Below are 24,538 nucleotides of genomic sequence, written 5' to 3'. Positions count from 1 at the left end.
CATCAATTAAACAATATAGCATCCTAACAAAGGTAAGGCGTAGGTTTTCTCCTCTATCCTGTGGTGTTTTCAGCCGCTGCATTTGCATTTCTCTTAGTGGAATGTGGATATGCCCCACCAGCATGAGAGGTTATTTATTAAATGAACAAGTTTGGAAGGTAAAGAGAGGATTCATTTGGCCCCTAAGTTCCCCGGAATCCCTGTGCAAATCCCTGGTGCTTTCCCAGCTGTCTTGCTATGTGGATGAAATATAGAATTACACACAAAGAAGGAGACAGAGGTATATAAGTAAACAGTGTCTGATGTGTAGAATAGACGATGGCTTGATGCCCTCTGCTGCTACTTTCCATGAACTGGATTTTTTTTTTTTAAGTAAGGACGGGAAAACTTGAAACAAGACTCAGGGACTTGCTGTCCTAATACAGGGTAGTAATTCCTGTATCTGCCTCCAGTCCGTCACATTAAGATGAGTTAGTTCATGTAGGCTTTACCTAACCAGGTTAGTTCCCCTCTCTCTTCATCCCCCCAGCCCTTAAGAGGTTTTTGTGAAGATGTTTTGCGTATAGTACACAATGGGTAGCAGGCAATGGTCAAATTTTAGCCTTTGATCCCTCTTTTGCATTTTCAGGGCAGGAGTTAACTGTGCCTCAGCCTGTTGTTCCAGCAGCACAGTGTTCACTCATACTCTTTTGTGATTTGCAGAATTTCTTTGGCCCAGAGTTTGTGAAAATGACGATTGAGCCATTCATCTCCTTGGATCTACCAAAGTCTATCTTGGTAAGAAAGGGGCTGTTCAGCCATCTGTGGCAGGGGAAGTATGTTAAACCAACAAATGTGTTTTTATCACAAGTGTGAATGTTGACAGATTTCATTTCACAAAATGCAGACTAAGAAAGGCAAGAATGATGACACCAGGCGAAAAGTAAATGTGATGCTTCTGAGTGGGCAGAAGCTGGAGCTGACCTGTGACACCAAAACGATATGTAAAGATGTCTTTGATATGGTCGTTGCCCATATTGGCTTGGTGGAGCATCACTTCTTTGGATTGGCTACTTTAAGAGGTAAGAATAACTACTAAATTATTTCTTCTGTCCTTATTCAGTATTCCCTTGAAGAAATATTGTTCTTATTAAGTCACTGTTAGTCAATGGAAAACTTGGCTATTCAATGCCCAATTTCAGAGTTATAAATCTGGTCATTATCCTCCATCTGGAGCAAATACTTGGTTTTAATGCTTTTACCCATGTGCTTGTCTTTCATGTTTGTGGCAGACAATGAATTTTTCTTCGTGGATCCTGACATAAAGCTAAGTAAAGTAGCTCCAGAAGGATGGAAGGAAGAACCAAAGAAGAAGAACAAGCCTCCTGTCAACTTCACTCTGTTTTTTCGCATAAAGTTTTTTGTGGATGATGTCAGTCTTATACAGTGAGTGTATGAAATTTTTTGTAGCCCCTTAAGCCCTAAATTTGTGGACAGAAATGGAGTATTAATCAAATACTGGAGTACCAGAGGTGGTGTGTGAGTTTTTTTCATGGTTTTGTTTTATATTCCTGTTCTAGGCACACGCTGACCTGTCACCAGTACTACCTTCAGCTGCGGAAGGACATCCTAGAAGACAGGATGCACTGTGATGATGAAACAGCCTTATTATTAGCATCCCTAGCTCTCCAAGCTGAGTATGGAGATTACCAGGCAGAGGTACATCATCAATTTCACCTTTGATCTTGTTGAACTGTGATCTTGCTGCTTCATTAAAGACTGGACTGTGATCTGCCACACGTGCTCTGCAGCTCTCCCCCAGACTGGAAGCTCAGCTGGTAGCTCCTGGCAGATTTTACTGTGAGGAGGTGTTCCTAAAGTCTAACACAGATAGTTGCAGAATTTAGTTCAAGATCTGGGTGCTAAAGCCTTTTTTTTCAGTGGAAGTAGAGTCAGGCTTGAATATGGAGAAACTGATATGAAATAAGCTGTGGGTCACGATGGGGATTGTGATTCCCTTCTGTTACTCAAATCTTATGATCCTCTGAGTTATAATGTACAGTTGTTTGTAAAAACAAATGTTTGTGCTTCAGTTGTGCTCATAGGGCAGTATATGGAGGAGCCATCACAAGAATATTTCGTGTTGCAGGTGCATGGCTTGTCCTATTTCAGACTAGAACATTATGTCCCAGCAAGAGTGTTGGAGAAGCTGGATCTATCCTACATCAAGGAAGAGCTGCCAAAACTGCACAGCACTTACGTGGGTGCCTCTGAAAAAGAGACAGAATTAGAATTTCTGAAGGTAAGTGGGCAGCAATTGGCTTCCTTCATCTGTGACTGAAGAATTCCCTTGTTGGAATATGGGTGCATGAACTTCAAGTGAAAGCACAGTATAACAACTCAGGGTCTGAATAACACTGAAAGGAAGAAAGCTGAAAAGATTTTGTCCAAAAGACACATCATAACAAACAAAAAGAAATTGTAACCAATGGGAAGTTCTCTCACTTTTTTTCAATCAGTAGTCTTAACTCAAGCCAGCTAAAAGCAACTATTGATCCTTGTGTTTGTTCTAAAGGAAGCTCTGTTTATGAGGCAGCACACCCTGTATTCCCCATGTCTTTTGTGCTTTCTGTAGAGGGGAAAAAACCCATATACTACAAAAGATTTTGTTACAGCTAATACTGTGTGTGGGGGTTGGTATGAAGCAAGCCAGAAGCATTGCCAAGGAGAATTTCTTGTGCAGGTTCTATGTAAGATGATAGGAAAGCCATTATCCTCAGATATATTTGGATTATTCTAAAAGGACTCATTGAGAAATCTAATTATGGTGTTTGCTCGTGGGATAATAGTCAGGTTGTACCTTGATCAAAATGAGTTCAGGGGGTGAAGGACTGCTGTTGAAACACCAAATAACCATTACACTGTAATTCCACAGGCACAGTGTGTAGTTCCACCATCTCCTTGAGTATGTGGTGGAAGAGGCACTCAGCTGACTTTGTCCATTCTTAGTCTATTGCTCATTTTACAGAAGTGTTCTTGGAACTTAGTCACAGAGAACAAAATAGGGGAGGTGATCCTAGCTAAAACCTAGCCTGGCTGGGGATCTGGTGGGGGGAGCAGTTAGATTCCCGTGGTTGATTCATTACATCAGTCCCTTACACCAGTACTGGAGAGACAACAGGGATTAATAACTGGGAGTGCAAAGTGAGTGAAAGTGCATATGATACCTTAATATGATCACAGAATCGCAGTGTTAATTTGATTCTGTGTTTAAAAAATGTGTTAATAACTAGTGCATCTGTCTAGGTACAGTTTCTTGCTAACAACTGCTTTGTGCAAGTTTGATTTACTCACACATGTTCTCTGTTTGTGCTTTCCCTGCTTGATTTTAATAAACATTGGGTTCATTTGCTGTAGTTTGGCAGGTCAAGAGTACTACTAAGTCTTAAAACCCTCAGCTGATGTGTGTCTGTCATAACGGCTGTAAACTATAAGTAAGTGGAATCAGCAGGCAGAGAGGATTATTTTTGCCAAAATCCATACATTTATATCCATCCATTAAATGAAAACATTTATACAGTGGTGTGAAAAACTTGTGATGGCCTTAACTTCATACTCATAGAAGTTTCATTGCATTGGTTGGTACAGTTGTGTCAGAGGCTCACAGAATATGGGGTTCACCTTCATCACGTGCTGCCTGAGAAGAGATCCCAAACAGGTATCCTTCTGGGAGTGTGCTGCAAAGGAGTTGTCATTTTTGAAGTTCACAATGGTGCCCGTACACCTGTACTGCGCTTCCCATGGAGAGAGACAAAGAAAATATCCTTTAGTGTAAGTTGGTCTCTTTTCCTCTGTGTGTACACACCTCTGTCTGTGTCTCCAGTTACTGTGAGTTTTGTGTTGATTGTTTTTGCAAATTAAGCTGCTGTTTTACAGCATAATCTGACTGTGTTTTGTGTAGCTGTTGTATTATAGGATTGAAATAGGAGTTTTCATGTTTTAAAGGTTTCATTTTTTTCCTTCACTTGCATGGACAAGGATAGTGAAGGAGCAGCAGACTGAGAGTCCTGCATTAGAGGACTGGGTGCAGGCAAATGCCAGTACTCAGTATGACTAGGAGATGCACCTCTGTTGCTTTCAAGTTCTATTTCCAAGAGTAGTTAAGTTAAATGATAATAGATAACAGGCTGACACTTGATCTGGACAATACCAGCCAACTTAAGTGGGTGCACTGTAATCTGGTGATCATGTGACAGTTTTTAATGAGTCATTGAGCTTCAAATGCTAACCTTTATAAAGGCATTGAAAACAGTACTTCTAATTCTGTCTGATACCTTATTGAAACGTTACAGCCTGTTTCATCTGTGAGATGGTTTTCACTAGAATTGATAAATTGAAGTTTAAAAATCACTAAAAAGATAAGTTCAAGACCTGGAACATTAACTGATACATTTGGTAATTAGATCAGCTTTTAGTTATTTTTTTCTTAAATGGCAGCATCCCTTGTGACTTCCTCAGGGGCCTTTGAAAGCCCCATCCTGCAAAATGTAATAGTTCTGATTGTCATTACTCAGCACTAACAGTAACAGAGACGGATTAAATAATAATAATGCACCTTCTCATCTAGCCCAGGAGTAGTTTTAAAGAACTACTTTGTAAATCTCAAATTACTTTTGACTCCTATTTTAACGGAAATCTCTCCCATCAGCGCATTTTGCTTCAGGAAAGTTTGAATGCTGTAACTGTGCACAAGCAAATAACAGAATTCTTTGTAGGCGAAAAGAAATAATTTGTCTTCAACTTTCTTCTTTCTCCATTGTGTAGAAGAAGAAAATAACTCTGCAGAACACATCAGATGGCATCAAGCATGCCTTTCAGACTGACAACAGTAAGACTTGCCAGTACCTTTTGCATCTCTGCTCTTCCCAGCATAAGTTCCAGCTACAGATGAGAACCAGGCAGAGCAACCAAGACACTCAGGACATTGGTAAGGACTGTGATGTTGTGTTAGTTTTTAATAGCAATCTAGGTGTCTTTTTGTAAGGAGAAAAACTGGAGCTTCAGTAATTCTGCTGAGTGCTGTGTATGTGTAGATCTACATTTGGAGGGTTTACACTATGAAGAGACTACTAGCTAAGCTTGTTTAGATTTTTTTTTAAGGGGTGGGAAAAGAGTTGGGAGAACACAGAAAAGCTGGCACACAGCAGCTCCTCTAAACTAAAAGGAATCTAAAAATAGGTCACTAATAGTACTTCCCCCTTTAATTAAAGGCTTTTGCCTTTTTTTCATAAATAAATGGAAGATATTTCAATAGCAGGATTTTTATCTGTTGCTTAATGTGAAAGGGATTGGTTTGATAATGTGGAATTACAGATAGAATGGTGTGCTCATGGGAGTGCAAGTAAATAAGGAGCATTCCATGGTGCTGTATCTCTAAGCTGTGGGTTCAGCTGTTATTCCACTTAATGTTGGGTGGACCTGGTAAGGAACAACATCGAGACTAGTCAGTTTCCTTCATAATTCCCATTTCCTTCATGGATAATAGAAAATGTAAAGGCATTCTTTTTAGATAGCAAATGTTAACTGGATAATATAAGCATTGAAAAAAACCCTCTGTACTAATTTCTTCACTGTTTGGAGCAGAGCTCACTTGGCTGGCTGGCCTTCAGCATGGTCTGGAAGTGCTGTTTTGGTCAATCTCACGCTTTCTTTGTTCCCTGTTATCTGTCTGCATTCCAATTGCTGTTAATCCAGACTTCCAGTAGTGTAGCTGGGATGGAGTTTGACCCCATTGCTGTGGATATTGTGATCTCTAATTTAAAAAAAAAAAAACAACCAGTGGGAGTGGGAAAAGGCATGTAGCAACTATCCAGCCTTTTTTCTGTTCTGTTGGGCTCAGCCAGCTTCAGGCAAAGAAACAGGACCAAGAGACTTGAAGCCTTTGTGCTATTCTCTGATTTAGTTTGCTTGTCCTGAGTTGCAGAGAAAAGCAATACAGGAAAGGCTTTCTTGGCTAGGCAAATTTGGTTGCTCTTGACAGATGGATTATGTGTTGTGCTGTGGGAGTCTGGAAAACAATAGTTTGCTTCTGTGCAGTACAGATCACTTGGAAATCAGAGGTCCCAGATTCCACCAGTCACTCATAATCAGAAGCAAACAAATAGGCATTATGGTTAATTCCATCACACTGATTATTGAAAGTAAAAACAATTAAAAAATTGCCTGTTGTCATAATTTCACTAAATCTAAATTGAACCCTTAATGTGTTAGTAAAAGCTGGTAGTTGAGAGCACTCAGCAAACAGTAAAGAAAAGGACATATATAACAGGAAAGAAAAGGACACTCTAGATTCCAGAAAGGGCATATGGAAAAACAAAAAAATGAAATGAGGGTTAAGTCAACCTTATGGAGGATGAATTTTGAGCACATGAGAATTTTCAGTTACAGGATTGGCAGAAGGTTTGAAAAAACTGATGTCTATATAGATAATGATGTGAAAGTATTCATCTGAAATCCATAGAAATTCTGTTCTCAGAGGGCAAATGCAATGTCAAGAGAACATCTCAGCATGTTTTATTAGGGTACTCTTTCCCAGGATGGGAACACAGCAAGAGCAGGTGTCATTGATGCCTTCTGTCAGAGTCAGGAAACTGGGATTTGTGGATTTCTGGTCTGATTGGGCAAAATCATTCTACTGTAGCTTATCTAGTCTAGTGGCTGTGGCTAGAGGAGGTGTTTGGTGTGGACAAGGAAGTGGTAGTTGTATACTAATTCACCTTATGAAAGGACAGAAAAACATACCTTCCACAACTAAATCGTCACAATCTGTATGCCTATTACAGAGAAAGCTTGAGTTACTGTGGCAGTTAATTCCTGCCCTGGGTACTGGAGGAAGGAGGATCTTTTGGAATGGCAGGACTGAGGCTGCATTTGCCAAATACACTCTCTCCTAAATGCCACAGTATTTAGCATTAAACCTCATGGGTGATGTGTACCAAAAAATAGTGTTTTCCCTTTGAGTTACAGTGCAGCTTCCTAAAGCAGCTTGTTTCCTACATGTATGTAGGGTTAAAAAAAGCACGGGTTAAGCCTAAATCAGAAATATATATGCAGCTGAGGATTGCTTTTCCTGAGACTTCCCTGTGAACTGACTCCAGGACATCAGTGAAGTTTATGAAGGGTTCAGGTGGACTGATTTCCTTTAAAGTCTCTAACCAGCCAACAAGTCGCCACAGCTTATCAAGTTCCTGTGTGAGAGCCAAGCCACAGGAACTTAAGTGCTAGCCTTAGGAGGCAGTTAGGATAATAGGAAGGAGCCCTGCTCAGCTTTGCTCTGAATTAAGAGGGGTTTAGGCTAAGATGTGTTATGAATTTGCTTTCAGCTAAGAACATCCACCCAGACAGTTCCCACGACTCAGCTGACAGTAATTTAATTACAGTCCAAAACCTCTTTCTCGCTGCTGCTTAAGGGAATCCTTGCTAATGAGTCAAAAAGTCTGGCAAACCCCAGTCAACACTTTCTGTTTCGTGCTAGGATGTTTGTGGCAGGGGAGGTCCTTGAGTGCACCTGAGTGGACTGGTGCTCTGTAACCAGGCAGAGATGCTGCCCCGCCCTCATGGCCTTGCAGCTGTACTGTACATGTGGAGGGGCTCATGCAAAAGAAAGCAATGCAGTGGATGAATGGAAGTTTGGTAGGATCTGATAGTGTGGAGATGGGGAAGCCCTATTTGTTCAAACCCTGGAAAAGGTTTTTGTGAGCAGATTAAAGGAAGTGTAGTCTTCCAGGTCAGTTGGCTTGAGGATATTATTTGTTTTGCAGAAAGAGATGATGTGCCTGTATATAAGGTACGGCACCCTGATGGGGAATATGAGTCTTCATGCTAGTAAGAGGATAAGCATTCTGCTATTCTGTGTTTTTGGACTCTGGCTTAGTGTAGTGTCATGAACTCCAAACTTTGCTTCCTGAGCAAACTCCATGGTGGGTGTTTGTATGTCTCTGTTGATGCTACATACTGCTAAGCATCTTGAGAAAATACATTTTGTGTGAGTTGGTTGTTTAAAAAGCATCCTTTACACAAGGTGGTCACAATAGCTCTACTGAATAACTTCAGTTGTTTGGGTTTTGGTTTGATTTGTTTTTAAATTTCCACAGAAAGGGCTTCATTTAGGAGCCTGAACCTTCACGCGGACTCTGTCAAAGGCTTCAACATGGGCCGAGCCATCAGTACTGGCAGCCTGGCCAGCAGCACTCTGAACAGACTTGCTGTTCGACCCCTGTCTGTCCAAGCAGAGATCCTCAAGAGACTGTCCTGCTCGGAGCTCTCGCTCTTCCAGCCACTTCCTGGCTCTGCAAGGGACAAGAACGAGAAGACTCCGTGGGAGGAAAGACCCAGAGTTATGAGCAAGTCGTTTCATGATCTGAGTCAGAGTCACATCTCTGTTTACCCCCCAAGGAAAAATGTTATTACTGCTTTGGACTCTTCCCCCAGAAAAATAGAAGATATAATGGGCAGGGTCTTTCAGCAAATGCCAAAATTTGATAATGGATCAGCAGCAGGAGCATTAAAATTGAGCAAGTAAGAGTCTCTCTGACCACCCTGCAGTATCTTTGTGTACAGTCAATGTACATTTTGCATCAGTTTTGATTTATTATTCATGCCATTATTTTATTACATTGATCCTTCCCTCTCCCAACTTCCTCTTCCCTCTGTCTGGTTCCCCTTCTCTCCTTCTCCCCTTTAAGTTCAAAATCTCATGCAGGTTTAAGTAGAAGCCCTGAAAGAAAGAAAAATGAATCAGACTCATCATCCATTGAAGATACCGGTCAAGCCTATGTTGTAGGTCAGCATGCAAAAAATAATATTACTGTATTTACTAACTAACCTCTAAAATTGCTTTGGGTGTAATGCTTTGATATATTTATTAACTGATGGTAATATTCTGATTTCAAAGTGGGAGCAGAGTATCACATGTTAAAGCAATCCAGGCCATTATTGCAGTGAATCCAAAAGATCCTCCATTGGTAAGCACCAGTCTGTACACAGGGGTGTAAAGTAAAAGCTGTTGCAGAAAACATCTTCCAGGTTGTCACTTCAGAGTGCCATTTGGTTGTATGGATCTTTTAATAATTTGCTAGTCTTCTCAGTCTGTTTGTGAAGGCTGAACTTTTTTTTTGTTTTCTGTGGAAAGGATGTAGGGAGTGATTTTTTGGAAATGACTGTTTGGCATAAGCTGTTACTGGCTAGTGCCTCTGAGTAGTAACTCCACACTTTGGAGGCTTTTTTTCTTTTATTTGTTTGGGGGTTTTTTTGTTCAGATATAATAAATTAGTTAAATTTTTTTTGCAGTACACTGGGTGTTTCACAAAAACACTTTTGTAGTGAGGTAAGCCAGATGTACTTACTCCATTTTCTTGTCAAGGATTGGAGTGCACACAAGTAGTCTTAACTATGCACTAAGAGAGTTCACATTAAAAAAAAAGATTCAGAGCAGCTAAATGGATTTAAACTAACGTTGGGTTATTGAACATGTATTTCTAATATCTGTGTGTAACCAGTTTCTGATTCTTGAAGGTTCCCTGTTATAACAACAGAAACTACAATGACTGAAATATTTGTAGCCTTTGCTTGCTTGTTGGCTTTACTGTAGTTACAGAACATCAGAAAAAGTGGAGGATAGTTAGGTTTCTGGGGATGGGGGTCAGTACAAACAAACCAAAAAAAAGCAAACAAAGCAGAGTGTGACATCCCACATCTGCCCCCAGTGCACTTGAAACCAGGACGGACATGGGAATGATGCATTTTCAGTACTGAGAGCATAAATGCTGGAGAGTGAGATGAGGCGTGCAGGTTCTGTAGTGACTGGTGGCAGCCATTTACCCTGTGCTTTTAGTTTTACAATTAATAAGATCATGTGCTTACCCATAATCTTCTGGGCACCAGTTCTGGTGAGGATCTTAGCTACATGTCAGAAAGTCCTGCTGAATCACACTGCCCATGCTGAGGGACTTTGGGTGGTGAAGCACATCAGATGAAACTTTAGGGGTCGTAGGTTTGGAGAAGGCCAGGATTGCTTTCCTAAGAAGCTGGAATTATCTTCCCTCTTTTACTTTCATATATTAGTGCATTTATTATTTTATCCTCTTTAAAGTAGGGCCATATTTGCTTGGCTGTGATAATTTCAAAGAAAATGTGATTCTATATGCAAACAATTTTAAATAGAAATAGTTCAAATTGCTTGTTACTGCAGCAGCTTATTTGTTCCTTTACAAAATCTTACAAGAGTCCTGTTGTGTTGGTTTATTAAATTCAGCATATTCATCCAATATTGTTAGAAAATTTAGTCTTTGACTTCATTGCTTAAGATCCATTGCTTTTATCTGAAGTTAAGCGTGGTCATAAAGGCCAAACCTCTGTCCTTCCTTTAATTCATTGCCTTTGCATGAGGTGCCATCTATCTGAACCTTTAACTGCAACCAGAGCACATGAGTAATTTGGATTTGCTAATACAAAGCTAGTTTTATGTTTATTCATTTTTTTAAAGAAGTAGTTTGATATTGTGAATGAGCTCATGTGAACTGTGTAAAGTCTGAAATAATTCTTGGTAACCTCTATATTTAAAAAAATTTGATGAGTGTCTAATATTTTCGTTCATGTCACAGGTGTTAGCATGAATACTTCAGAAAATCTTCTGTCATCAGCAGCATTAAAAGAGAGTGGTAAGTTGATAAGTTATCTGTCTATAGAATTAATTCAGTCAGTTTGTCTGTCACTTGTTGCTGCTGTACCGAGAAACGGCAAGAATCACGACACAAGTCCAAGGAGAATAGCTCAATTGAATTAATTATAAACCAGTTTATGTAACATGGTCCACAAGAGTGGTAGGAGGTCATTGGTCCTTTGACCAACCACCCCTTAGAAGGATTGGCTGAGGTTCTCTAACACCCATTCAAAATATTTTTTCCAGTATACCAAAGCAAGACTGGAAAACAAACCCCAGGTGCAGAGATAGAGAATTAGTTTACAAAACCTGCTTCTCTGTTTCTCAGCTAGCTGTATGAGAAAGGAAAAACTTCACAAAATTGTGCAGCAGCTGGAAAATTCCTCTGCTCCTAGCTTTTTAGTATCTACAGTCACTTGCAAATGCTTCACTGTTCTGCCAGTCCTGTGTCTTCAGTATTCTTAAGTGCCTCTGCCAGTTAGCTGGATAGGACCTTTTCCTAAATGCAACCCCTAATATTTATTTTGGATTGCTTCTTGGGTGAGGTTTAGACATCTGTGTGTAATATTTTTCGAATATGAATAGTGTCTGTTTAGTTTGGGACTGGAAGGGTGCTCTTACCTACCAGATCATGCTCTTGAAAGCTCATTTCCCTTACTTAGGAGGTTACTGGTTCTGTGTTATCTTTTTAGTTCTTTTGTTCTTTAGGCTTGATGTGGTTTTGTGGGAGAAAAAACTCCTTTTCTGGGTGATGTTCAGTCTGCTGCACCCTCCTACATCACTTCTTCTCTCCTTGTACCAGTGTGTAGAGCTTAGTAGGTTTCTGCAGCTCTGGAATTGCCTGTTCCACTTAGGGCAAAAGTATCCCAGGCACTCCAGGATATGAATATCTTCTCTAGGAAACAAGTCCATGAGTTCAGACTTGCAGTATGTTGGTGTTTCCTGAAGTTTCTCAGGAGATTGGGCTTTTTTTGTTTATTTTTTTGTATTTTGTTTTGTTTGCTTGGGTGGGGTGGGGTTTTTTTGTTGGTGTTTGTTTGTGGTTTTGGTTTTTTCTTCACCAAATTATTCTCCTTGGGTCTCTGAAGTGCCTGGGTCTGCTTCAGCCTGATGGGAAGCCTCAGGAGTCACAGAGTTCTGTTGTGAGGGTGCTCAGGTTTTAGAAGAGAATCAGCAGCCTGGGGAGTTGCAAATGAGGAAGTCAATTTAAGCAAGAGAGGTTTTAGTAGATGTTTCTAATTTTGGTTGTTTTTTAATGAAGAGACACCATTAAGAGAACTCACTGAGTTCAGTAACCTTTCAGTAACTTCATGTAATGACCCTCAGTTTCAATTTTACCAATGTGTTTGCATCCTCCCTACCTATGAACAGAGCACATAAACACAGATCTAAATACTTTCCTGAACTGAGGCTAATGAAGTTGAAGATTCTAGGAGTCAATTATTTGTCACTCCACGAGACTGTGCTAACTGCTTTTCTTAGGAGGAATAAAAGATTTGTAACTGCAAAAGATGGAAGTGGGTTAGAAGGGTGGTGGAGGTTTTTTTCTGTCTTTGGCCATGGCTTAGAAGATGAAAGCTGGACCCACTAGATCAAAACAGCTTGTCAAGTTATCAGAGAAGTCATAATTTTTAATGGAAAAGAACTTTAAAGTAAACCTGAAGGGAAGTGTTGAGGTAATTTCTGATCATGAAATGTTGGCTTTACAGTTGACTCTCTTCAAACAGCACAGAACAGAGTTGCCACGCCAGAGAGAGAGATCACTTTGGTGAACTTGAAAAAGGATGAAAAGTTTGGCTTAGGTAAGTGGCTTTAAAATTGCTGTTGTCATGTATTTCTAGGCCAAAAACAAAATAAAATTTTCTGGTCTGTATTTAAGCATTTATTGTAGGACTGAGTAAAGCAGTGCAGGCAGTAGCTGGATTTTGAAGGCATTTAAGTTACACTTTCTGTGATGTTAAGCAAGTCTGGTTTTCAGTTTTTCTGTATTGTAAATGTAGGATAATATTTCTATTGTGAGCTAGTCGTCCTAGAAGTTGGCCTTTAAAGTTTGTCTCTGTGCTCAGTATAGAATTTTGTCTCTGTGGAACCTCACAGCTTAAAATGCTTTAAATGAATGTTTTTTTTTAAAAAAAAAGATACAATAAAGGCATTATGAGCTAATTGTGGAGTGTTTTTCTTACTCCTGTAATATCAGATGGAACACTGATTTGATGTTTAAGGAGCCTGGGAGATGAGATATTTGCATTACATTCCTTCTTCTTCCACTGATTTTTTTTTTTTTTTCATAAACCCACATAATTTTTCCCCATATGAGTAATGAAAAATTTGGTGTCAGTATTGTGCTTTAGGAAGGCTCTCTAGGGTCTCCATAAGGACATTGCTCTGTCATTCAAAATCAGACTGTAGTGTAAATTTGAGAGGGGCAAAAAAGCCTACAAGACAGTAATACTTAGTCTTTACACTGCGCAGTAATGTACAACTTAAGCAAAAAGGAAAAAAAAAATTTAAAAATGTACTATTTCTCCTCTTTCTTCCCCATGCAATTTGTGGTACCTTGCTGTTTTAGCTAGAATAGAGAAGACATGATATCTCATTGGAACATTCGTCCCAGGTTTACCTGGTAGAATGAACAGAAATAGATTAGAAGCCTCAAAATAAAACAGGGAGATGTAAAACTCAGATCTTAAGACCCGGGTCAGACATCTAGGTGAAACATGGAACAATGGAGAAAACCAGAAATTTTTATGTGATAGAAAACAAATTTTATCTGCTCAGCAAATGCACATTTCATGTCACCTGTTTGTGTGTGTTTCTATTGCCAGAGTTACCTTCTGTAGCCTTTGCTGGAGTGTCCTGAACAGGCAGACAGTCTAAATTAATTGCTTAAAACAAGAGTATGCAAAAAAGTTTAATCAAAAAACTTTGCTGTTTGTTTCCATGTGGACTTAAATTTGAGGTGTCTTGGTTTTTTTACTTTATATTTATTAGAATGACTAAGTTTTTGTTTGTTCTAAAATATGGACTTGTACTGTGTTAAGTTGCATGGTGATCACTGACATTTTTGTGTGCTTTGGGCCTTTTCTTCGTAGGCTTTCAAATAGTTGGTGGAGAGAAGACAGGGAAACTTGATCTGGGAATTTTTATTCATTCAGTTATTCCTGGAGGGCCAGCTGATTTGGAAGGAACTCTAAAACCAGGTGAATAGTGTAAAATTCCATCTGTGGCTCTGGGTATCACTGTTCCTTACAATGGTGACCTTCAGTTACCTTCCAGATAATTTCTGAAAACTAGTGGTACTTCTTTGTTAAACTATGCAAAAACAACAGTCACTCAAATCAAAGTAAAAATGATAAAGCTTGAAGTAGCAGAAAATTGAAGTTACTTATAAAAATAAGGGCTTTATTTTCTTGTTGTCTGCCTTGCAGATAGATGCACTGTAATTTAAATTTTTTAAAAGTCAGTATCCATATTTTGTTTTTTGAAAAAAGTGAAGTGGAACCATATACTATAACCATAACTGTAGTGGGGGAGGAGGAGAAAAATGTGGGTTTTTTTCCTTCTCGTTTTAGTCTCTGTCTTGAACTGAATTGCATATTGCTCACTTATCTTCTGGTTTCTGCTTTTTCATCTGTTTTTTTTACAGCATAAGAGAAGGTAGAAATCTATGGAAAGATTTGGCAGGTTTAAAAAGAGGAAGTATTCATAGCCAGTTCTTGTGCTCTGGTTTGGTTTGGGGGTTGGCTTTTTTTTTGTTGTTGTTGTTCAGGATTAGAGCTGCCTATTCCAGCATCACTTGAAGTTTAGTAATTTTTAACGCATGCATTGTGTACAGGTTGTCAGACCTGTACTCCGTGTTGTCACTGATGGGTAAAAATGTAGATGTTAGGCTGTATCTGAACAACCCCTTTTGTGCAGGACACCGCCTCATATCCATAAACAGCACGAGTTTGGAAGGCGTCAGCCACCACGCAGCGTTGGAAATCCTGGACAGTGCTCCCAAGGACGTGACACTTGTGATCTCCCAGCCCAAGGAGAAGCTGTCCAAAGGTAGGGAACTGCAGTTGCTCCTGTAAGCAACCCCAGCTAGTGTGGGCTTGGAATTGGGTTCAGAGACAATGAAGAGATGTGTTAGGATAACCTTTGGTGAGGGCACACCAGGTGCAGTGTGAACAGAGAGTTTTCTGTGGAATGTCCAGACGGGTAAAACCTTACTCGGTTGTAAGCTGAGAAAAGGGTGTCGTGCTGCAGATAAGGTGTTGCCAGCTGCTGATGGCTGTCTTGTCTCCTGGTTTTCAGCATCATCTAACACTGCTCATATCAGTAATGGAGCCAGGGGTTACTTGAGGAGGCCCTCTTCAGTGCAGGACAACGAGGCGGAGTCCTCTTCAGAAGAACACAGCCGGTCCCGTGGTCACCAGAGGCCTGCTTCGGGAAGCCTCTCTGGATTGTCGGGAGGCAAGCGGGATGGCAGCATGAGCTCCCAGGATTCCAGGACCGAGAGCGCCAGCCTGTCCCAGAGCCAGCCAGCCGGCTTCTTTGGCAAACGTCCAAGTGGGAGAGCCCAGCAGGATGCTCAGCAGAACAGTGATTCCCAGGCTGGGGGCTCCAAAGTGATCGAGAAGAGAAGATCCTCATCGGACAGTACTCGAGCCAAAAATAAAAGGCCCGGAGTAGTGGAGCCTCTGGAATATTCTGATCGAGGGGATTCTGACATGGATGAAGCGACTTACTCCGGCAGTCAGGAGCAGCAGCCAGCTAAAAAGGCATAGTGGATTTCATATGAATATTTCCCATCAGTGGGATAGTGGTATTGAAATAGCTGTCTCTGGGTGTGAGGAAAGAGAGCCTAGCCTAGCCTGCAGCTAATTCTAGTAGCTAATTTCCAATAGCATGGTGATTTGTTCAAAATAAATGGAGAAAATCACTTCTGTGGCTTGAAACAACTTTCCAGCTTTCCAATGTCACAGAGTGTGTCTTACTAGAGGCAGATGGTGCTTTGAGTTGAGCCTATAGTGTACTTGCTGAGGCTGTTGGAAACCACCTTTCAGTTCTGTTTGTTTGCCCAATATGCTCATAATCTAGTGAGCACCCCTAGAGGTAAGTTTATTCACTTGGCAGATAGAGGAAAGTAGGAGTGATACATCTGGAGTGGGTAGCAGCAGAACTCATTGTCTTCTGGGATTGATCTAATCCATGAAAAACTGCTCTTGTGCATTAAAGTTCTGCAGTGAGTCATGCTCTTGAGCAGACACAGCTTACTGCTTCACCTTTCCAAAAGTGCACAATCACAAGTACTACAAATTTATTTCCAGCTTGCAGTGATTTCTCTGTTCAGCTGATGGAGGTTATTCAATTAAATTGTGGCAGCTCATGCTAATTAATCCAACAGACTCTAGGCTGCTGTCATACTGAAGTACTGCAGTTTCAGTGTTCTGGAGCTAACTCACTTTGCCAATAAAGACTTGGCTGCTAAAGGCCAAGCATATTTCTGTGCTAAACCTGTTCAATGGCAGGAATGGAAGAGTTGAAGCAGGGAGCCTTGAGTCTTACTAATTGGTACTTTGCCAGGTGGACTCCTTCTGGCTGTGTCTGACTCAAAACCCCACCCTTTAGGGTCTTACCTGTGAACATCCGTTCTAAAGGCAAATCATTGTCTCTTTTTGTTTTGTTTGTTTCTTTTTCTTTCTCTCTTTTTTTTTTTTTTTGTAAATAAAGGATTCTTCCTCATCGAATACAGCAAACAAAGTGAATTCTAAAAAGGTTTCTACAACACTTCTTAAACCTGGAGATATCTTTGAGGTTGAACTAGCAAAAAAAGATAACGGCTTGGGAATAAGTGTCACGGTACTGTTTGACAAGGTTTTTAGATGTTTTCTCTTTTTCTCTACTCCCAGCAACCCATTAAATTGCTAAATTACAAGGAAGCAAAATATTTTCTGGAATCACTTTTAATTATATAGATTTATTGATGTATGATTAATCTTACCAAAGCTGAAAAGTAATCCTAATAATTTATATCCTGTTTCTTGTCATCTGCCCTTTAAGTAATTCTTGTTTTTTGTTTTATGGTTGGAGCCCCAAAGTCCTAATAGACTCTTATCACAGATGCTACTTTGTGACTACAAAAGGCAAGATGGTCTTTGTCCCTTGCTACCTAATCTTGTGGCAAATTTGCAAGGAAGGAAGTGAGAACCCTCCCAGACTGGCACAGCAGGCAGTGGAAGCAGTAGTGTTATTTTAGAGTATCTGTTTCCCCTCAATCACATTCACCATGTTCAGTGTTCTCCCTCTGCTGGAGAAAAGGCAGAAACCAAAAAAAATACTTAAACCCAAATGGGACCTGGCTGACACTGCTTTCTTGCAATATGAGACAAAATGTGTTTTTTAAGACTGATTTCTCTTCAGGCTATAAGATTTTGAACGTAGTTTTATGTTTAGGGCCTGTCATACTGCAGAGTGGCACTTCAGGGAAGAAGAGAATAATTTACAACTGAGATGCACACATGTTCCACTGCTTCTGTCCTTGTATTGAAAGATACATTTTAATGTATTTTAATATTCAGCTATTTTCAGTGGAGGAACAATTTGCAAGCCTATCACTGTTTGCATATATATGGCTAGGAGTGTAAGAGGAGCAGAATGAAATTCTGTTATTTTGGCATCCCAGGCTATTCCAAGTCATGTTCCGTTGCTTGAGACAGTTGGAGGAACAGAGGCTGAGCAGGAGTTGGTCACTGAGTAGCATCAGGCCTGCTGTGTGCATGCATTGGCTTTGTAGAGATGTTAGAAGATGCCAGCCAGTGCAGAGATTTCCCCTAAGGGGTGACCAAGTGGTGTCTTCACTGACTTTTCCAGCCTCCATTCTGCCCCCACATTGTTTTCCTGTGCAGTGGTGATGAGGAGAGGTGTGCAATTAACTGTGGGTTAAGTTTTCACATGTAGTCCTGGGTGCTTTGGGAGTGAACATTAACACACTGTTGCTCTTCCTCTTCCCTCCAAGTCTGTGGAGCACAGTGAGCCAGAATCACACAATGGTTTAGGGTGGAAGGGACATTTAAAGACCATCTAGTCCTACCCCCGCTGCAATCAGCAGAAAGACCAAGGCCCTCCAGAAACAATGTCAGTTCAGCTTGAGCAGTTTTTTACAGCTTAGACCTTCAAACTTGTCTGAGCTGAGTGAAAGCAGCACTCCTTAATTTCCTGTTACATCAGAGAAGTTGTGTTGGAGTAGGACACTGCATGGGTGTGCATCTCCTGCTTTGGCATGCTGTGCTCTTGCACATCTCTGAGCTTTGGTGTGCATGCAAGCATGTAAAGTCCAACAAAATGCAGACATGCTTCTGCTGAAGGACATTTATTTGTGTTTTGTGCATTTGCATTGTGATGCATTGTGTTTTTACAATCTTCCCACCCCAACTTCATTCATAGCAAATTGCATGACTGCACAGAACGTGCTTGATGTAACATTTTGGTTTGATAGTTTGTCTGGGTTTTCTACATGCCAGTAGCCCAAATGCTTCCTCAGTAGAGTTTTCATTGTGTGACGCTGTGCTTAATTACCAAGTATTCTAACTGCAAAAAGACTAACAATCCTATTTTTACTTTCTATTTAGGGTGGTGTAAATACTAGCATAAGGCATGGTGGGATTTATGTGAAAGCAATTATTCCCAAGGGAGCAGCTGAAGCAGATGGCAGAATAGAAAAAGGTAGTATTTTCATTCTTTTAGTGGGGACTCTTAATGTGAAAAAAGGGCAGAGGACTGTCTGTGGTGGACTTGAGAATATCCTGTGGCCTGGAAACTAGCACTCTGTTTGCCTCATGTCCTTGTACATTTTCCACTGGGAAGAGCTGTTTTTCCAAGCTGTTGCAGTTGTCATTTTAAATATTGCCTTGATAGCTAATTCTGCAGGTGAAGATTAAAAAACTGATGTAGAACAACTGCAGAACCAGGAATGCTGAGGCTGTGGAGAGGAAAAACAGGATTTTTGTTCTCTAAAGCAGCCTATGTTAATGGAGAACGCTTCTCTGTTCCAGGCACAGAGAGAGACAGCTTTGTATTATTTGTGGCCTTCTTGCATGGCATGCCTGGCAACTCAATACAGAAAATGCTGTAATTGTTATGGCTCTTCGTATTTGTAAGCCAGGCCACATTCTTCACTAAAGTGAGCATTCCCACTGTGGACTAAGACTTGTTCTAAATGAAGAGTCTGAGCTTTGTGGCAGGCTGTCATTCTGGTGGTTAACACTAGTTTTGACATGGGATTATCCCACAGAATCATTAAATTGGAAAAGACCTCTGATTTGAACCATATAATATATTTACAAAGTTCTCTTCTTGACTCAGAGCATGAAGGGGAGGGAAAATTTCCGTAAATAACTGTCCTTGTTAGCTCAGACTTGAAGGTTTCTGTGCACCACAGATGTTTTATAGGTGATGTCTGCCTACTTTTTCTTGCATTATTAATGTAGGTGACCGTGTGCTCTCTGTCAATGGGATTAGTTTGGAAGGAGCTACCCATAAGCAAGCTGTTGAAACACTGAGAAACACTGGCCAGGTGAGTGGCTGCTGGTTCTACTCCTGTGTGTGGTAAACCAGTTCTCCATGAGTGAAAAGAGGTAAAGGAACCTCAAGACTGGAATTCTCCCCAGTGTTGTTGTGGTTAGGTGTGCTTTCTTAGACTCCTTGGCTTCCTGGCACACCTGAAAATAGCCAGTGAGTGTACACATTGAGAACTGCTGAGGACTACTATTTGTGTTCACTTTATAAAATATTTTTAATCCCCTGTACAAATGTGCAAATGACACTGTCTTTGACACCTCTTAACACTCTCACAACTTTATTGGAAGAAAACCCTTTCTTACTCTATTGGCAAGTATCTTGCAAGTCCATAAGTGTATTTTGGAGGTTGTCATTTAACAGCCCTTAAAAATACGGAATAATTGGAGGATATATGTGGGGAGGGGAGTATCTGTAACATTTGCTGCTGTAAAAGTGTTTACCCTGAGAAGTTAGAAGGAAGCATGTACTCTAGACTGTGCTATCTCTGTGACTGTTGCCAGTTAACTGGGGAACATTTCACCTCTTTAGGTGGTGCACCTGCTGTTGGAAAAAGGTCAACTTTCAGGGGCCAAGGCTCATGCTCCAGTGACACCACAGTGCACGCTCCCAAACCAGGTGGGACAGTGTGAGCAGCAGGAGAAGCCAGCAACAGAATCTACAAATGCCAAAGATTACAGCTTTGTCACTGCAGGTCAGGTCATGTAGAGCAATTGTCTTAACTGTCAAAGCATCCTTCAGTTTCATAATATTTTCTTCACTTCTTAGGATGGGAATGGAGCGGGTAAGAACCTATACTAAGCCCTTGCACATAATGCAGTCTCTTTCTTTTTGTGCTGTTGTGTTTAAGACTTCCTTTCACATCTTGGTTACTTTGTTGAACTACTATTAAGTGTTTGCTCTCTCACTGTTCCTTGTTGTTTCCAATTTCACCAGCCTTACATGCCAAGGCTGTAGCAAGGTTGGAGTAAAGGGGGTGCTGCTAAGGGGTGCCAAGGGGAATTAAGATAGTTATATATAAATGAGAGCTTCTGTGGGTCCTGCAGTTCCTGTCTAGATGAGGGAAGACATCAAGAGCTAGATGAATAGAGAAGGATTTGTGCCCCTGACTAGAGATTGACATAATTCATCCTCTCTTGCTGGTGACTTGTGCAAGTGAAGGGAAGCCTGCCCAGATGGCAGAACCACTGTAGATACAGACTTTGGGCCTTCTTGCATAGGATCTATCCTGTCTGCCAGGAACTCCAGTTGCTGCTCTCACTAATGCCTGATCAGTGGCTGGAAAGGTCACCCTATACTTTAAAAGGCTCCTTAATGGACTTCCTAGGGAGTAGTCCTTTGGAGACAATATGCCTTTCTCCATATTGATGTTGTCAGGCCAAGCAAGCAGACTGGGAAGTCGTGATCAGCTTTTTGTCCTCTTTAACCTGGAGGGGTCTTTTAGGTAACGCTTCTGTTCAACACAGTGAAAGAATCATGTGAGGGGGAGATTGCACATTGTCATGTCTGGGATAAGAGCACCAAACACTCTGTTCATGGCCAGTGCACTGTAGGAAATAATAATTTATTGTTTCATTTGCAGACAACACATTTGAGGTAAAGCTCTTGAAGAACAGCTCAGGCCTTGGGTTCAGTTTCTGCCGTGAAGATAACCTTACCCCGGAGCAGCTGGGATCAACTATTGTGAGGGTGAAGAAGCTCTTCCCTGGGCAGCCAGCTGCAGAAAGTGGGCAAATAGAGATCGGGGACGTCATTCTGAAAGTGAACGGGGCATCGCTGAAGGGTTTGTCCCAGCAGGTTTGTACCTATAGTAGTGAAACTCACACTGTGGTAGTCCTGCAAGTCTGCATCTGACAGTGAATCCCTCTGTGGCCATAGGAAGTCATCTCTGCTCTGAGGGGAACGTCTCCAGAGGTTTCTCTTCTCCTTTGCCGGCCGCCATCTGGAATACTGCCAGACATTGATCCTTCGTTGCTGGTAAGGTGTATGGCATGTGATTTTTTGAACGTTATTTGCTATTTGAGGTTCATTCATTCACTCTGGTGGGTTGGTGGGTTAGTTAAATGCAAGATGCAGATGGAAAAATGGGGAGAGGGCTAAAAGAAATGAGGTTCTTGGAATAAATCCCTTAGGAGTGCACTAACCATTTTGTGGCAATGGTAAAGGAATGCATGGCTTGAAGATTTTTTTTCCCCTCCATTTTGTGACCTAAGACGTGAGAAATTGGTTTAGTACAGTGTGTCTGAGGCAGAGATTTCTTTGCAGCCCAATGTTTTGAAGTTGATATCAAGTAGAAATTGGATATTTCTGTGATTCTGTGAAGGATATTCTGCAAAACACCAATTTGTCTAGTGTTGATGCATGTAAAAGCAGGGAAAAGGTTGTCCTATTTACCTCCTGGAAACTAGAGGTGTCCCAAAGAATATTTTCAAAATGCTCCATTAAATGAATTGAAAGAACAGAAGGCCATTTTAAGATACTTGAAGAAGTGGAAATGAAATGTGTTCAGCAAAAGAGAGTGTAGAAGACAAATTGCCTGAAAATTAGGCTTTCCGTAATACAGGAAAGTGTAAAACTAATGGAGACAGGTCTTCAATTTAAGTTCCCCAGGGAATTTGTCACAGCACTAAGCCTGCCAGAGTTCAAGAAGTGTTTGGACAAGGCTCTCAGGCACAAGGTGTGATTCCTGAGGCTGTGCTGTGCAGGGCTTGGATGATCCTTGTGGGTCCCTTCCATCTCAGGATACTCTATGATTCTGTGATTCTGAGTTACTTTAACATTATTTTCAAACAATAAAATCATTCAAGTCTGATGAGAGAAGTTTAAGTGTACAAATACACATTTAAGTGAAGTTAGGATTGGAGTAAGAGATAAGCAACTGAGCAAACTAATAATACAAATAACTACTCCTGTAATAGACCTGTTTGTAATGTGGAATACCAGGAAATTTAATAGAGCTTCATAGAACTTTAACAGGAACTTTAATAAAACAGTGCATGTATTAAAAGAAGAGGAAAGTCAAAATTTTCTTTATAACATTATCACAGATTGATGTGTTCATGTACACAAGAATCTGGCTATTAAAGCCTAAATGAAGCTTTTAAACTTTTTCTGTCTGCTGGCTGGCATAATTCTTGGGAATATGTGACAATTGGCAAAATTGTTATTCGTTCTTGTGGGAGTCAATAACTTGGTTAACAGTCGCCATTTGGCATAAATTATCTTAGTTTTTGTAGTCTGTTATTGTTGCTTTTTGGTTGACAGCTTCTCTGTTTGCCTCTTGTGAGATTGGTTTGACTTCAGGAGCTCTCTGAGCCTCAGCTTCTGGTTAGAAGGGATTTCATGGTAGTTGCGTGGAAGACTGCTGGGCATAGCTTAAAAGCATCTGTCAGTAGGCTTTGTGAAGCTAAAGGCAAAAGTATTTTTGTTTTCTTTAGATGACTTTAAAGGTTATTAGCAGCATATGTTTGAAAGTTTTGCACACTTTGTCTTGCCCAAGTTGCATTGAACATTTTGAAACTGTGCTATGATATGTTTGCACAGTTCAGTCAGTGGCCACTGACTCCTTGATTTTGGTAATTTTATGCAGTCTTCGAAACTTTCTTTTGTCATCAGAACTTGATTATGATGAATTAAATGCTTTTGCTCTTGCAGACTCCCATCCATTCACCCCAGCAAGTTTTTCCAGAGGTCAGCAGAGAAGTCTCTGGTCCATCAAATGGAGAACAAGGTGACAGCTCAGATGAAAATGAAACTACTGATCTGAGCAAGAAAAGGCTGAAGTCTCCCTCCAGAAGAGACAGCTACAGTGACAGCAGCAGAAGTGGTGATGAGGAGGTGATGGACTCAGCAGCGCAGGTGGGCCTTGGCTGGAGTTCTGCGCTGTACCAGAGCTCAGGGGAAGCTGAGGCACGGGCACAGAGTCAGTATGAGGCACACCCTGGTCAGAAGGATGCTGTTCGCACCATCCTGTATCCTGATCAAGAGACTCCCAGCAAGGCAGAGCTTGAGGACAGGTATGCTGCTGATAATGATCCTCATCATACTGCAGAAATGTTGAGAAGAGTAGTTTATTGGACCTATTCATAGAAATACTTTTTTTTTGTTTGCTTTTTACATCTGCATAAAGTCAGTCTTGGCTCATATATTAATTTATGAATGACAGCCACATTGCACTTATTCCTGTTTTTCTTTGTTTTCTGCTTTATCTGTAGTGATTTGCCTTTGGATTTGCCAGTGATCCCAACCTGTAGAACTGTACCTGATGTTACCACGTCCATTTTAATAAATGACTGTTATGCTACTCCTGTCTCTGAGCTGACTTCACAACTGGGAGAAATAGATTCATTACTCACCCAGCTGGAAAAAAATGCTGAAGAATACGAGCCAGTAATACACTGTTTCTGTCTTTCAGGAGCATAAATGTCCTGCTGTGGTTGTTTTAGCCATGATTTGGGGAGTGACTGGATAGAAGTTAGGCACACTGGTTTACAAATGGGATAGTTGTAGGTTATATTTGCACTAATCTGGATGTGTGCCTTGTAAATGGTACATACAAGTGCCATTTGTAATCAGTCAATTGCAGCTGCTCATACCAATGTCTGCAGACACTTTCTGTGTGGACTCTTGAAGAATTGATGCATTTCCATCTGTGAATGTGGAGGCATCCATGTGTACATAGGTGGATGTGTATATGTCCATTTCATGAGTCATTTCATCCTGGAAACCTTGGTATTAAATATTTAACTACCTCTAAACTATGTACTCAGAGGAACCTGAAATGGCAGATATCTTGCTTCTATCTTTTAGTTTTAGGGGGTTGTTCAGAGGTCAGAGAATCAATTGAGCCGTGAAGGGCATCAGGAGACCCTGTTCTTTGCTGCATTTATAACTATGAATCCCAAAGATTTTCTGCTCTGCTGCAAGATGGAGCCTGTTTTTGAGGCTCTTCTGTGAAAGCTTCTTGCCACCACAGAAATATCTTGTGTATCAGAAGGGACTTCCATATCCTCAGATAATCTGTTCAAAGATTGGAAAAAAATTGAGATTGAATTTTGGTCGTCCCAGTTGGGAGGGTCTTCCAGGTTATAAAGCTGTTCTAGCCAATACTCAATTTTGACAAGAAACTGTATTTTTCTTAGTCCCTTCTTCAGAAGTTTTTTTTCATCCTTCCTGGTGCTCTGTGATTTTTTTAATGCAAATGAGGCAGATCCATATCTTTCAAATCAAAATTACTGCAAATTAAAATGGGCAAAACACATGCATGTGTTCAGTTTC

The 24,538-nt window shown here is 40.7% G+C and overlaps 1 protein-coding gene across 12 annotated transcripts in view; it reads left to right on the top strand.

Moving 5' to 3' along the window:
• The window catches only part of PTPN13 (protein tyrosine phosphatase non-receptor type 13), a 114,533-nt gene that overhangs the window by 75,475 nt on the left and 14,520 nt on the right, over positions 1-24,538 (top strand). For 10 of the 12 annotated variants that reach the window (XM_069012896.1, XM_069012904.1, XM_069012903.1 and 7 more), the window contains 22 exons: positions 703-777; positions 887-1,061; positions 1,272-1,425; positions 1,560-1,698; positions 2,129-2,281; positions 3,628-3,810; positions 4,804-4,966; positions 8,133-8,556; positions 8,724-8,821; positions 10,641-10,697; positions 12,409-12,501; positions 13,792-13,899; positions 14,618-14,749; positions 14,999-15,465; positions 16,418-16,561; positions 18,316-18,409; positions 19,174-19,259; positions 19,793-19,955; positions 20,844-21,058; positions 21,140-21,238; positions 22,916-23,277; positions 23,476-23,650. In XM_069012896.1, the coding sequence (XP_068868997.1) occupies positions 703-777; positions 887-1,061; positions 1,272-1,425; positions 1,560-1,698; positions 2,129-2,281; positions 3,628-3,810; positions 4,804-4,966; positions 8,133-8,556; positions 8,724-8,821; positions 10,641-10,697; positions 12,409-12,501; positions 13,792-13,899; positions 14,618-14,749; positions 14,999-15,465; positions 16,418-16,561; positions 18,316-18,409; positions 19,174-19,259; positions 19,793-19,955; positions 20,844-21,058; positions 21,140-21,238; positions 22,916-23,277; positions 23,476-23,650 (3,759 nt within the window). The remainder of the gene's footprint in view (positions 1-702; positions 778-886; positions 1,062-1,271; positions 1,426-1,559; positions 1,699-2,128; positions 2,282-3,627; positions 3,811-4,803; positions 4,967-8,132; positions 8,557-8,723; positions 8,822-10,640; positions 10,698-12,408; positions 12,502-13,791; positions 13,900-14,617; positions 14,750-14,998; positions 15,466-16,417; positions 16,562-18,315; positions 18,410-19,173; positions 19,260-19,792; positions 19,956-20,843; positions 21,059-21,139; positions 21,239-22,915; positions 23,278-23,475; positions 23,651-24,538) is intronic. The other 2 variants (XM_069012900.1, XM_069012899.1) reach the window with 2 other exon arrangements.

Source organism: Aphelocoma coerulescens, chromosome 4, assembly GCF_041296385.1.
Source record: "Aphelocoma coerulescens isolate FSJ_1873_10779 chromosome 4, UR_Acoe_1.0, whole genome shotgun sequence".
Lineage (NCBI taxonomy): Eukaryota > Metazoa > Chordata > Aves > Passeriformes > Corvidae > Aphelocoma > Aphelocoma coerulescens.
The sequence above is the reverse complement of the archived record's forward strand: the minus strand, read 5'-3'. Positions and strand labels throughout refer to the sequence as shown.